The sequence below is a fragment of the Benincasa hispida genome, chromosome 12 (assembly GCF_009727055.1).
Source record: "Benincasa hispida cultivar B227 chromosome 12, ASM972705v1, whole genome shotgun sequence".
In the NCBI taxonomy this organism is placed as follows: Eukaryota; Viridiplantae; Streptophyta; class Magnoliopsida; order Cucurbitales; family Cucurbitaceae; genus Benincasa; species Benincasa hispida.
This window is the reverse complement of record NC_052360.1, coordinates 70,766,231-70,780,619: the sequence shown is the minus strand read 5'-3', so window position 1 is coordinate 70,780,619 and position 14,389 is coordinate 70,766,231. Positions and strand designations below refer to the sequence as shown.

The 14,389-nt window shown below is 33.4% G+C and overlaps 2 protein-coding genes across 2 annotated transcripts; both read left to right on the top strand.

Moving 5' to 3' along the window:
- Nucleotides 1–1,012: 1,012 nt before the first annotated feature.
- LOC120068469 lies at nt 1,013–8,840 on the top strand. Its single transcript, XM_039020255.1, has 15 exons — nt 1,013–1,775; nt 1,897–1,949; nt 2,549–3,520; nt 3,680–3,740; nt 3,832–3,894; nt 5,011–5,074; nt 5,171–5,264; nt 5,491–5,574; nt 5,678–5,767; nt 5,889–5,916; nt 6,118–6,642; nt 6,716–6,777; nt 6,913–7,022; nt 7,115–7,202; nt 8,268–8,840. The coding sequence occupies exons 1-15, from the start codon at nt 1,337–1,339 to the stop codon at nt 8,571–8,573; spliced, it is 3,039 nt and encodes a 1,012-aa protein (XP_038876183.1). The 5' UTR covers nt 1,013–1,336; the 3' UTR covers nt 8,574–8,840.
- An 840-nt stretch (nt 8,841–9,680) lies between these two features.
- LOC120067620 lies at nt 9,681–14,001 on the top strand. Its single transcript, XM_039019165.1, has 3 exons — nt 9,681–9,726; nt 13,385–13,506; nt 13,561–14,001. The coding sequence occupies exons 1-3, from the start codon at nt 9,681–9,683 to the stop codon at nt 13,999–14,001; spliced, it is 609 nt and encodes a 202-aa protein (XP_038875093.1).
- Nucleotides 14,002–14,389: the final 388 nt, after the last annotated feature.

The window sequence follows — 14,389 nt, the reverse complement described above, 5'->3', positions numbered from 1 at the left end:
GTTTGGTACAAGTTTTGAAGCTTTAGGCGCTATTCCCATGCATTTCTTAAACCCATCCAAAAGTGTTGGATTTCTTGATGCCTACACTCCCTCCCATTTTAATACATGAATTTATTATTTTATTTTATATTATTAAAATTCATTAATATATGAATATTAAATTTATAATTTAGAAAATTATATTAAATTTTAAATTATAATATTTGAATTTAAATACTTCAAATTAATTAATTATGCAATTAATTATATAATAAATCTGATGCATTAATATTATTAATTCATTAATAAATTATATATGTAGTTAATTAATTATCATTATGACTTAATATCTGATGAGATTATTTGTTAATAATTATAATTAGTTTATTATCGATTAATTATGATTCATTATTTTTTAATCACAAAATGTGGTATTTTTTTTAAAAAAATTAATCTCTAACTGTTTTATTAATTAATACATCATATTTATATAAATTCATCAAATTGATACATCAAATCAGATAATTAAGTAACTTTAATTATAAACGACTCATTTTACAAATATTTGTAATTAATAATTGAATTAATATTATTATTTGATAGTTAAATAATTAATTTTGCTCAAAACTTTGAATTGAGTTTATTTTTTATCAATTAATCTATCAAAATTTTATAGAGATGTTCGTGATTAATTTTATAAATAAAATACAAAATTAATTGGTTAGTATAAAAATCTGATAATATTCCCATGTACAACCAAATACAATCATTCCCATGTACAAAATTAACTGTTTTATTCACAAACCTTTTATTTCAATTTCTGGACATCTTTAAAATCTTAAACCAAACGACTCTTAGATATAAAACACATCAATGACGGAAAACTCAAGGGCTAAAAAGGTAAATTAATCCCTACCATTTTAGCTTAGCGAGAAAATCTTTAATCTAGTTTTATCCGGAATGGGGTCTTGGTAATTCCCGTAGCCAAACAGAAAAGGCGGGAATTCCCTTCTTTAACTCCGAAGCCCTCCAAATTTCTTCACATTCATCTTTTCCCGCTTCTACTCTCTTCCCTTTCTCTCTAGCCCTAATCTCATACTCTCTTTTCTTTATCCCCTTCCAGATCTTCAACCAATCAATTCAAGGTTCAATCGGTTATCTACTCATCGTTTGATAGTTAATTCTTTCGTATAACTGTAGTTAAAATCTTCAGCGCGAAGGGAAAGATAATTTTAGTTGTTGCAGATCTGAGGAGTTGGGGTTCAACTTGAGGAAGGTGCTTCAGTCAACAACGCGCATAGATATGAGATCTTGGAACTACGGTTTGTTGTGTAATTGATTTGACTCTTTGCAAGTTATGGCTGATTATTTTCGTTTTAACTCGGCTGAGTATAGTCTACATAGCACTGTTGAACTGCAAAAATCTTGGTATCTGTTCACGATATTGTTGGATATCGGTCGTCCTGCTTCTGTGGAAGAACTTGCTGTGAGATGCGAATTGTTCAGTGTTACACCATATATTGTTCGGTATCTATGCGAAAATCCTGGCTCTCCTATTTGTTTAGGGGATGATGGTCTTGTTTACATTTCCATTGTTGCGATCTCTGCTGTGGGGCGGTATTTTACGAAGACTACTAGTGGATGGGATTTTCTTAGACGGGGTTTTGGAGTTACAGAGCCGGATAGGTTTTGTGGTAGAGATATTAAAACGTACTGTCGGAAACGGAGAAGATCGGTCTTAGATTCTGGAGGACGTTTTGATGGAAAAAGGATGTTAACTTCAACTTCTGGAATTGGTATGAGTTTAGGGTTTGTTTTTTGTTTTCTTTATTTGCTATTTCCAGCAGTGTTTACTTGATTTATCATCTTAGTTACTATTTTCATAGTCCGACCAAAGATGATTTATGGCTGTTGTAGGGAATGAAAGTTGTCTGTCAATAACAAGAAGGATTTCTCATAATTATGCTGAGGTACTTTTTCAACTTTGCTCCTTCAATTCATTTTCCAGTTATGTTTTTACTGTGTAACCTCTAAGAATTTGGATGACCCATATTGTTTAGATGCATTATTCTACTTAAGGATCGAGATGCTCTCTTTTGCAACTATGAAACTATAACATTTTTATGAGTGATTAAAAAATGTCTTCTTAGCTACACACAATATTTCTTTGTTCCTTTTAAGTTTGGATGGAATGTTTTGTACTTCTCATAGTTTTACTCACACATTCAATTAATTCGATCTGGTTGATGGCTATATTTCCTATCGTTATTTATTATTTTTATTCTGATAATAAACATTAACTTTTTTATTGAGTTGGGGTCGTTGATCCAATGAAACAAATGTAAATTATATTTATATTGAGCTTGTTATCTTGGAATTGCTTCCAGTTTCATTCTTCTATAGTTACATGGTAATGCAATAGTTTAAGAAATCTCTTAGTTTTCTGATGAAGTTGGTCTTTAGTTTATTTCTATTTTGCTTTATGTTCTAGAACTAATGACTTTGACATGCTTGTTTAGTTTGTTAAATGCAAGACACATCTGACTTTTTTTCGTATTTCTGCGTAAAGGTACCTGCTGACTATGTGACTCTCACCAGTTTAAACTCGTTTACAGTTGATTTGCTTTTTGAAAAACTCAGTATGGGACATTTGGATGTAAAATTTGATGAAATGCCCTGCTCCCTTGATTATCCTGATTCTCCATATTTTTTAATGAGTCACGCTGGACAAATGGGAGCTGATATTTCTGTTCAAGCTAGTAAAACTATGATTAAAGATGATGCTGGGCCTTTAAGTGAGAATGGACATGATTGCCACATGCATGAAGTCCAAAAAGACTCGAGCATGCCTAATTTAAGGCACACAGACAGAGAAATGTCATGTAACTTCGATTTTTCTCTGGGTGCATCGTGTAGCTCCACAAACACACTTGTTTATGACAAAAACTGCAAATTGGCTTATAAGTTAGGAAACATATCTGCATTGTGTCATGGAGATGATATGCAACCTTATGTTCAACCTCTCGAGGTTGACAATGGGATTTGCACTAGGCATCTTCCTAATATTTTGGAATGGAAGCTTGAAGATGAGAAAAACAAGATCTGTGAAACGCAAAATTGCTCTGAGTACACTAGAACAACAGAAAACCGTGCTCACTTGGAAGGGCATATAGTAATTGGTGAAGCAGAAAGAAACTTTCTAGACTTGAGAAATCCAGTAACTACATACATGGATGGAGAGGATATATCCAGGAAGGGCGAAACTCAGATTCCCTGTTCCATACCTGACCAACCGTGTAACGAGGAGCCATCTGTCAAGACCTTGGGGGAAGTAGATGGATCACAAAAATGTACTCCATCTCCTGAGGAAGTTCTCATGGAGTCTGCAGTTTATAAGGAGGTTTCTCATCCTGTCAAGCAGCAAAACTGTTATAACAATGTTAATAAATTGATGTCCAAGGTGAAGAAGGTCAAGAAGAATTCAAATGGGAATGTGCACATTAAGGAAAATCCTTTGGATCCTACCAGTCCATCTATGAAGGTATGTTTATCTAACACCCCTTTTGCACTACCTTTGAAGCTATCTACTTTTATTTTTGAGGTCCTTGAGCGATAATGAATGCTTGAGCTAAATGTGCTATTGGGCATATGTGGTTTGAAGTTGCAAAACAATTGCCTAATTATTGATCTGTTGAAACAGTTGGAGAAAACATCATTTCCTCAGTTCGAGTCTTTCATCATCGAGGAAGAAGAAGGTTCTGGTATGCAACTTCCTTTGCTTACATCTCCGAGTGGCAGATTCCTATTTCTTCCCATTTCCTCTGGTGCTAATGATGTTCAAAACTTATTCAGGTGGCTATGGAACTGTTTACAGGGCTCGAAGAAAAAATGATGGGAAACGGATAGCTATCAAATGTAAACCTGGTTTACTTTTATGCTGCTCTTTTAATCAGTTTTGGAATGGTTTATACACATGCATATACATACATACATACGTACATACGTACGTACATCAAAGGAAAGGAATAGATATTTCATTAATATAAAGTGTACTAAAGGCTAATGGAGGTTAACACATCCCCTCCAATAAGCACAAATGTTACAGAGAGAAGTTTCAAAAGACTTTTCTAACTTGTACCAGGTGGCTGCTTGTATACAAATAATCATCAAACAATAAATTGTAGTTCTTCTCTTTTACATTGAAAGTTCTGTTGTCTCTCTCTTGTCAAGAAGTTCATTGGAAGCTTGAAACAATGAGAGCCACCACTCCTTAAGAGATGAAGACTGTCTAGAATTCTCTAAATATGACTAGTTGTATGTCTTCGTTTATTTTTTTTAATAGGGTGAGAGGGGGTTATTACATGCATGACTTGTTGGTTTTTCGATAACTCATTGAATAATTGATTAATGGAAAAACATGTAAGGCTCAATAGGAAATTGGAACTTGGAAACACGAGGGCCAAAGGAAACTTCCCTTTAATTATCTTCAGAAAATTCACCTACATGCAGGCGAAAAGGTAAAAAAGGAAGGAAATTCCAACTACATGCATGTAACTTAAAATGGGTAAACAGATTTAATTTGAACCAGAATTCAGGTCTTTTGGACGCCGATACTTTAGCAAAATTTTACTCTCTAATTTGGTGCTGTCCCATAAGTAGTTAGGATTCAAGTAATGTAATTGTTTACGAGTCTGCAAGTCAAGAGGATAAATCCTCTATTGTTTTTACTGGATTAAATTACTGTGTTGGAATTGATAGAATTAATTTACGTTTTGGTAATTGTTTAGTTGATATGATAGTTTTCCATCTAGATGGGAATGTGGGTGTTTACTGGTAAAGAGAAAAATTTTATTGTAACATGTTTATCGATTCATGTTTGTCAAATTTTTAACAATTCCTTGAATAGTTCTATATTTATTCTCAAGTTAGAGTCTTATTTGATAAATTATAATTTAACTCTAATGCTAAGGAAGCAATACTTTACTGAATAATGGAAAATATATGACAAATGTTCTATTCTCACATTTTCAGGTCCCCATGTTAATGCTCACAAGCACAATGTAAACAATGAGCTAAAAATGCTCGAGCGATTTGGGTATGTATATTGGGAAGACATATCATAACATTCTCTTTGATTCACGTAAGCTTTTACAAATTGCAATGTGGTATCGATACATCTCTTTTCATGCAGGGGAAGGAACTTCATAATCAAGTATGAAGGATCCATTAGTAGTGGCAACAGCGAGTGCTTAATTCTGGAACACGTCGAACATGACAGACCTGAGGTAATTTGTTTGAAATGAAAATATAATATATTATGAAATATTTCTGACGTTACTGTTTTGGGCTACTTGGTTAATAATATGGAAAGTAAACATTGTTTTGTAGTTTCATGTGATTAATTTTAGTTTTGGAGGAATGGTAGCATGGAAAGTATTTACACCCTCTAAATTTTCTCAAAATTTGTAAACTTTATTCAAGATGTTGTTTTTATCTTATGTTAACATGTAGGTTCTGAAGAAAGAAATTGATATAGTTCGGCTACAGTGGTATGGTTTCTGCTTGTTTAGGGCTTTGGCATGTCTGCATAAGCAGGTGAGACATTGCTGTGAGTGGCTGTGTGCATGATAGAAAGGAAATGAAAAATTTTAGAGAGTACTCTGTCTATGTCTAACCAGTTTCTCTTTGACACTCTTAGGGGGTCATGCACAGAGACGTTAAGCCTGGTAACTTTCTGTTCTCTAGAAAACAGAACAAAGGTTACCTCATTGATTTTAACCTTGCCATGGTTGGTCCCTGTGTTTCCTTTGCTATTTTACATCTATTAAAATTTCACCTCCATTGACAGAGCATTAATTAAAATTCTAATATCCTGTGATGTTTTTTTTGTCCACTATTTTCTTTTTCAGGATTTACAGCAGAAATACTCCATAGCAAGTAAGCTTCTTTGAGACACCCTGCGTTGTTTTTTAGTTAATTTTCAAAGTCCACTTGCTAAGGCAAAAAAAAAAAAAAAAAAAATTGCATTTTGACAGAATAGTATGAACTGATAGTAAATCTCTTTTTGATATTTACTGTCTTGTTTTCATTTATTTGTTGTATGATTTATAATATGATCGATTGACCTATTCCATTTAGGTAAATCAAATTCAAGTCATCATGCATTTTTGGATCACGTTCCTGTCCCTCATTCTGTGTCTGGTTCAGCAGTTAAAGAAAAGAAGAATTTAAGAGGTTTTGTATCCGTCAGCAGGGGAGAAACAGGAAAATCTAAGCAGCCTGGCGAACTCAAAAAGAACTTGAAAAAGAGAGTTTATGTACCCTTGAAAAAATATCCAGATATGCATGGTGGGAGTGCAGTACGAAGCCAGGGTGCAGATGGATCTGGTATAACCTCTGCAAAGGATGTAACAAGTGCTAGGACGTTTTCCACAGAGAATATGAGGGAGCCTCTTCCATGTCAAGGAAGAAAGGAACTGCTAAGTTTGGTGCAAAATGCATTACGAAATGCAGACCATGCCCCCCAAAATAGTTCCGATCTACGAAGGAAAAGGATAGCTGCTCCTCCGGACAAGGAAGACAATAACATTATACATCCGAGCCCAATGCTGGTCCATTGCACTGGCATTTCTTTAGCTGGTTCCAGGGTGCTAAGAACTAAAGGTTTGTAGATGAATGCTCTACTTTTGAAGTATTTGAATGCTATGGTCAATTTCTAATGGCAAGATACTTCCAGGAGATGCAAGACGTAAAAGAGAGGGTTCTTGTGCTGGGACAAAGGGGTTTCGAGCTCCAGAGGTGACCTAGTCACTGTAACCTTGAAGCAAATTTTAGATTTCTCCTATGTAGTTTTGTGAAGTTTTTGGTCAATGTGACCTACATTCGATTACTATTGTGTTTGGGCATTCACCATCAATGCATCCCATCGTGTAGGTTCTATTCAGGTCCCTACATCAAGGTCCTCAGGTTGATGTCTGGTCTGCTGGTGTTACTCTTCTCTATCTAATGGTTGGAAAAAGTCCTTTTACAGGAGACCCTGAACAGTAATATTCCAAATCTGAACCGGAAGTTATTTTTTTTCCCTCACATTTTGTTGGTGTCCAGTGGTATTTCTGACTTGTATAAATCATGGCAGGAACATAAAAGACATTGCTAAATTGAGGGGCAGTGAAGATTTATGGGAGGTGGCCAAATTACATGATCGTGAATCTGCATTTCCAGGGGTATATCTTCTAACATCTGCAAACCTTCATTCAATCTTACGCAAGAAATCACTGTTTTTATTAAATGCCTTGAAAAGAGTCTTGATTATTCATTTGCTAATAAATATATCTAAAATTTAGCTTTTCAAAATTTAAATCTATCCCGACTGTTTTTGTATTGAGAAGCCCTCAAGCATGAAGAAACATAACGATAATTGCTGTGATTGAGTATCATTAAAAGGCTTGTCTATAGCCCAGGTGAATCTTGGATGCTTTGGTAGTTGGTGGCAAGGAGACCCCTCCCAGTTACTTGTCTCGACTCTTGATGCATGCACCTCATTGAGATCTGCATTTTCTTTTCCTTTCAACACAAATCCTCTCATTATTCATTCTCTTATAAACAAGTGGCCTTCCTCTGCTCCTTTTTTGCATCTCTTCTCCTGGTGTCATTTTTGGAGATTTTTGGCCTGCTGCAGCGAAATCTCTCGTGTCAATTTTTTGTTTTGGTCCTTCGTTCTGTTGGCTTTTTTTTTTTTTGGTTTGACTTGCCTGGCTTCTTTATAGCGTGCTCTCTCCAAGTTCTTTTTCATCTTTTTGGCTTGTACAATCATTTTCTTATATACTTTGAGATTTAGATTTTTGAGCGTCAATCAATGAAAAGTTTTGTTTCTTTTAAAAAAAAGAAAAAAAAATGCTATATGTCAGTTTGTTGTCTTTGACTCTTTTGTAACTATGTTATTATGCTTAAAAACTGCACCTTCCACCTTGCCCTATGTTCCAAAGAGCTTTCAAGCTATGTCTGACCTCTGTATGCCTCATTTTATGAATTGATTGTACAGACCAATAATCATGATTGGATTAGTAAGCCAGTGATCTTTTGGTGGGTCGACGACTTGATTTGCTAGTTCATGGCATCTAACCACCCCTGTAAACATGGCCGTGTCTAGCTGACCATTAGTCTGATTTTTCAGATATTCACTTGTTTCATTTTCTTAAGAAGTCTGCTGATGAGATAGAGTTTTGATAAATACAAACTGCTTGTGAGCTTATCTTGGGTCATTAGTGAGGATGTTCTTAATGTTGCAGGAGCTGTTTAACATAAAATCCTTCCCACCTATGGATTTACAAAGTTGGGTTAAGGCTCACACAAAGCGGCCAGATTTCGTCAAGCTCATCCCGAGATCACTGTTCGATCTGGTGGATAAGTGCCTAACAGTTAATCCAAGGCAAAGGATTACTGCAGAGGAAGCTCTAAAGCATGAATTCTTCAACCCATGCTACGAGAGGCTTCGGAAGCAGAGGATGCTCCGACGAGGTTCTAGCTCGAACACTACTGATGTCCTGAGTGAATGCGAAGCCGTTCTAGGACAGTCAATTAAGCTTTCAAGATGAGTACACAATTTTCATGGATTTGATATTCAATGCCCCTCTGAAATTGTACATGTCTTTAGATGATATTGAATGTATGTTCATGTCATTATGTTAACTTGTAACAAAAGATATAATGAAGGAAGCAATATGTATATATATTTTTGAACGAGTTAATCCTATAGCCACAGCAGCAGTAGAAATAACCCTGTTTCTCAAGTAATTTATTTCTATGTAGTGTCCAATTCTATGGGTTGAGCATAGAGTATGGATCACACCTTTTTTTGGGGGAAAAAAAATACAAGTTTGTGATTACTCATTTCAATGTCCACGTTATTATTATTATTATTATGAAGTAGCTTGTTTAAGAACCATAAAATCTAAGGTCACATTTATCAATCTGCAATGAAAATTAGTGCAAAAGTAATGGAATTTCATTACTGAATCAATTGTAATGAGTTTAAATCACAAAGTAATTGGATTGTTTTTTATTGCATTTATTTAGAATTATGAATATGTCACATTTACTATTATTGTTATTGTTTGACCCTTATGTAATGTTTATAGTAAAGATAATAGTAAATGGGACATATTCATAATTTTTATAGTGTTAAAGTAACCATTTTTGTAAATATAATAATAATGGTAATGGTAGTAGGTTTTATGTAATTTTCAAATAAAATCAAATTGAGGACTTTGTTTTTTAATTAGATTGTGCATTTTGACTACCGAGTTGGAAGTGAGTCCCACTGTTCATTACAAATTACGAAACACAAGTAAACAACAATCAAGGTAATCAACTGGGACACACTTTTCAGATTATCATTGATGGATTACATTTTATCTGGGTTAACATGGTCTAATTTCTATCGATTTTGATTGATTTGTTGTCAATAAGGTGTTTTTCTAAGTTTTTATGAGGTTTGTAAATTATAGAAATAAGAACTTAAAAAAGACAATGTAAGAGTCCATTGGTCAGATTGAGCGCCCTCTGTTATTCAATTAGATTGCCGTTTTGAATACAGGGTATTCTGGACCATTATTTAAGAATGCCTTCTCAAAATGGATAGAATAAGAGGATAGTTTTTCTTGGGGTGAAAGAAAAAGTTTGGAAAGGAAGGCTTTTTTTCAATGGGTGAAAAAAGAGAATCTAAGAGGCAGAAAATGAGAGCCACAGGTAAATGTAGAGTACAAGGCAGTCAAAAGACTTAGCTGAGAAGAGGTTTGGAAGTACAAGGCAATGTAGTTTGTTCTACATCTTTTAGTTTAAGACTCTTATTTACTAAAAGGAAGGGTGATAATTAATTTCCATAGCCTTCACAGAAAGAAAAACATGCACAAACTCTCAATAAATTATGGAACTTCTCAAACACCACAATTAGAGAATATCCAAATTTTTTCTAGGATAATTCACACAATCTTAGAAACTGCCAAAGAGAATTATTTCAAGTTCTTTTTAGTCCATGAGATGCGTTCAAGCATTTTGTAGTATAATGTAAGTCGATGTTTTTATAGAAAAATATTTGTGTGTATCTCAAACCTGTCTCCATCCTTGTGTAGTCCATAGTTATCTAATCAATGTCAAACTCTTTTTTTTTTTAAAAAAATATATTTTTGAACTCGTTTTTGACTATGTAATTGAAAAGGATACATGAAGAGGTTCCACTCAATTATTGTTATTATTATTATTTTTTTTATATATGAGATTCTGAGAGAAACTTGGAAAAACATTTCAACCTAAACAAAAAAATCGAACACCTTTGTACAATTGATCTCTATTATAGGGTTTAGAGATGTCTAGGGATGTTTAGTCAAAAGTTAAATAAGCTTGGGTTTGTTCGTTTGTGTAGCTTAGCTCGTCTTTAATTTTATTGACTTTTAATGTATAAATATTAGTTGGTAGTACAGGGTAATGTAGTTTTATAAGCTAGAGTTTATATAATAGAGTATTTACAAATTTTCACTATGTTTTTTCTTATCACATAATCGAACAAGCTTCCAAGACGTTTACTAATAAACAAGAGCCGAAGTTTCAATATAACTAAGGTGAGAATTACATTTACCTCTTTACGATACTTATCAAACATACATACTTTTAATATCTCGTTTAAATTATTTTAAATAAAGTTTTAACGAAGTGATTGATCTTATATCAATGTACACATCTTTACATCTTTACTCATTAATCATATCAAACAAACAAGTATAGGACCCATTCCATTAAATAATGACCAATCAATTACCAAAATCATGTTTTTTTTTTTTTTTTTTAACCTTTCCAAAGCAAAGAGAACATAAGAGTGGTGTGACAGGTGGAAAAAGCATCAAGAAGCACAAAGTTAAAAAAATGAAAAGGGAGAAAGTAATGTGATAAAATGGCATTTTGAGAATGAATGGAATTGGAGGGAGTGTTTGGTAGAAATGAAATGGGCCTCTCATCCACTTTAATTGAATGTGGATGATTTTGTGATGAAAAGCCAAACACCTTTCTTTCTTTTTTCTTTTTTCTTTTTTCTTTTCTTCTACACCACTCAGTCACTCACCCAACATCTTTGCCCCCACATTCTTTGTTGTGCTTTGCTAATCAAACACCCCTCTCTCCTTTTTCCTCTCATCTCTCCATAATTCAAAAAACACAACTTTCAATTTTGTAAAACAATGTCTTTAATGTAGTTTATTTCAATTTCAATCTTTTCCTTTAATGTTTTCAACATTTTAATTTGTTGTCAAAGTGAGTGTTTTTTTTTTTTTTTTTTTTTTTTTTTTTAATAATACGTTGGGTGGAGTAATTGAATCTCTGACTTATGTCAATTGAATTATGCTAATTTTAGCATTGTCAAAGTGTAGATAGTTGAATAGTAATTGACATGCATTCTCTTATTTAATGTTAGAAGTTTAATATCTCATTTTCGTAATTATTGTACTAAAAACAAAATATTTTAATTCGTTGATATAAAAAAACTTGAGGTTAACGATTGTGGTTAAAGTACTTAGATTTAAAGGATTGAAGGTAAAGATTAGAATTTTCTAAAATATTATGGTAAAAATAGACTTTTTTTGTTAGCAGGTTACCTGAGTTGGAATTTGAATCTCTGACATTTTAGTTGAAGCTATAATATTTTATCCTAATGAAGTTGTATATATATATGTTAGAACCAACGTTAGTATAAATGTCATAGATTTCATGAATTCTATATAATTAGTAACTAACACGTACATCAATGTTTTAATTTAAAGTTTTAAAACAATATTTAATTATCTAAAACAAAGACTTTAACGCATCTTTGCCCCAAAAAATACAAACTCCTAAATAAATATATGATATAACATATATAAATATTTCTTTTTCTAAAACTACAATGTAATAAGCAAAACAAAATAGATTGATAAATTAAATTATTTATGCTATAATATAAGTATCCTAAATTTCAAATGTAGTGGAATATAAATAAGATTTTATGTTATAAGAAGATTAAAATAATACATATACAAATAACTTAATTTTATTCGTTCCTCTAGACTAATTCTTTTGATCTCTCTTACTTTTTCCTAGTTTTCTCCATTTTTTAATCTTTTTGTCGCAAAGTTTTTCTTTAGTTATGTGTATTTTTTCTCCCTCTAAAATATTTCTTACTCTTTCTAACTTTATTTTTCTCTCTAAATTTTTTTCTTTCAAACTTTTGTCCCTCCTCTATAATCGAAAATTCTAATAAATTTTTTTATCTCCAAAATATTTACTTTCCTCTCTAATTTTTGTGTGTCAACATTTTCTAAATTTATTTACAATTTTAGAAAAGAATTTGAAAACTCGATTCTTATGTGTTCTATTAAATTTTTATTTCTAAATTTATTTTATATTGAAAGTTTTGTCTCTCTTAAGTGTTTGTTCTTTTCCCTAAAGTTGGATGGTATGAATCAAATTTTAAGATGGTAAACAAACTGCGTAATTTTTTTATATTATTATTCATACATCTCATCTATAAGTAAAAGAATCAATATATAGCCACCTCAAAGTGAACAGTTGCAACCTATTTGTTATAGAAAGGCTTGAAATTAAGAAGAACATCACTTCAGGCAGTTGAACCGTTATCGACATTTTTCTGTTATGTGTTGTAACCACCAAAGTTTCATCATTGATCATTACACCTGCATATTTAAAGGAAAACGAACGTGAGATTAATGTAAGAGTGAATAAAAAAACAAGAGAGCAAGACATTCGTTCTATAATACTTTGAAGAAGTAATAAAAGAGAAGAACCTCCTAATTTGCACAATGGACGTAGGCCTTTGGCTGAACCACTTAAACTCATGTGTCTTTTTTCCCTAACTCTATGATTGTTTAGAATTTACTAAAGTATAGTTTACACGATCGTGTACTTCCTATCGAATCGTGTACTCGATCGTTTAGCTTAGCGTCCAATCGTCTATACGATTGTTTAGCTCCTCAGCTGTTGTCTACACGATCGTCTAGCTCCAGTCAACTGTTGTCTATACGATCGTCTAGCGCTTCATCCAATCATTTACATAATTGAACTATCGTTTAGTTCTTGAAGCATCGTCTATACGATAGAGCTGCCATTTGGTAAACGATAGAAGATTTTCAAGCCTCAACATACTACCTCCCCTGACTCTTGAATTATTATTGACCGTTATATCTGAGTGTTTTGTGATTGTGAACGTGAAAATCGTGTCATTTGAGAAAACAAGTGGTATCAGAGCTCAGTGAACAGTTCAAGACAACTCCAAGATTTGAATTCTTGATTCAGAATAGTCAATCTTAAAGATCAAGAATAGAAACTATCAGATATGAGATTGAGAAGTTCGATGACAACACAGACTTTGAACTATGGAAAGCGAAGATTAAAGCAGTCTTAGGGCAGCTGAAGGCTCTCTTGGCCATTACGGACCCTGCAAAGTACCCTGAAACACTCTCTGAGGCAGACAAAGAAACAATTGAGGTAAACACATATGGAACCATTTTCTTAAATGTCACGGATTGTGTTTTGAGGTAGACTGTAGATCAGCCTACTGCTTATGCCCTGTGGAACAAATTGAATGAGATATATCTCAACAAAGACCTGCCCAACAAAGCTTTCTTGAGGGAAAGATTCTTCACCTATAAGATGCATGCAGCAAAGTCCCTCACGGATAATCTGAATGAGTTAAAGAGACTGTCTTATGAATTCAGATCAATCAGAGATAATATTGGGGAAGAGAATGAGGCGTTCATATTACTAAATTCTCTACTAGAATCTTTCAAAGATGTCAAGACTGCCATGAAATATGGTAGAGAAAGAATAACCACAGAAGCAATCATATCAGCTGTGAAAGTCAGAGAACTTGAGTTGCAAATGAGTAAGAAGGATCAACAAGGAGGTGATTGCTTGTTCTCAAAGGGGAAGAACAAGAACAACGGGAAGGGGAAACAAAACAATGGTGATAGTCCAAGATAAAGTGCCATTTTTGTCACAAAATGGGGCACATGAAAAAGGACTGCTATGCCTTGAAGAGAAAATTGAACCAACAGAACAAGGGGGGTAAACAGACCGAGCCTGCTGTAAGGGAGAATTCCCTTATCTATTCAGATGCATTAGCTGCTACTGAAGAAGGTGGAAACCAAAATACTATGGAGACTCAGGATTGGGTGTTAGATTCTGGCTGCTCAGTCCACATGACACCATCCAAGGGATGGTTTTGCACCTACAAGAAGTAGGATGGTGGGCTGATCTATATGGGAAACAATAACACTTGCAGACTGTTGGAATAGGTCTGTGTCCTTGAAAATTCAGAATGGTTCAATGAAATTGATTAGGAACATGAGACATGTTCCTACTTTGAAGA

What these genes read in the sequence shown, in the direction of transcription:
- LOC120068469 (XM_039020255.1), top strand. Translation starts at nt 1,337, where the DNA reads ATGGCTGATTATTTTCGTTTTAACTCGGCTGAGTATAGTCTACATAGC. An exon ending in TTTCTCATAATTATGCTGAG is followed by an intron (nt 1,950 to 2,548) that starts GTACTTTTTCAA and finishes TTCTGCGTAAAG; the next exon opens with GTACCTGCTGACTATGTGAC. An exon ending in CTACCAGTCCATCTATGAAG is followed by an intron (nt 3,521 to 3,679) that starts GTATGTTTATCT and finishes CTGTTGAAACAG; the next exon opens with TTGGAGAAAACATCATTTCC.
- LOC120067620 (XM_039019165.1), top strand. Translation starts at nt 9,681, where the DNA reads ATGGGTGAAAAAAGAGAATCTAAGAGGCAGAAAATGAGAGCCACAG. An exon ending in GCAGAAAATGAGAGCCACAG is followed by an intron (nt 9,727 to 13,384) that starts GTAAATGTAGAG and finishes ATGACAACACAG; the next exon opens with ACTTTGAACTATGGAAAGCG. An exon ending in CAGACAAAGAAACAATTGAG is followed by an intron (nt 13,507 to 13,560) that starts GTAAACACATAT and finishes GTTTTGAGGTAG; the next exon opens with ACTGTAGATCAGCCTACTGC.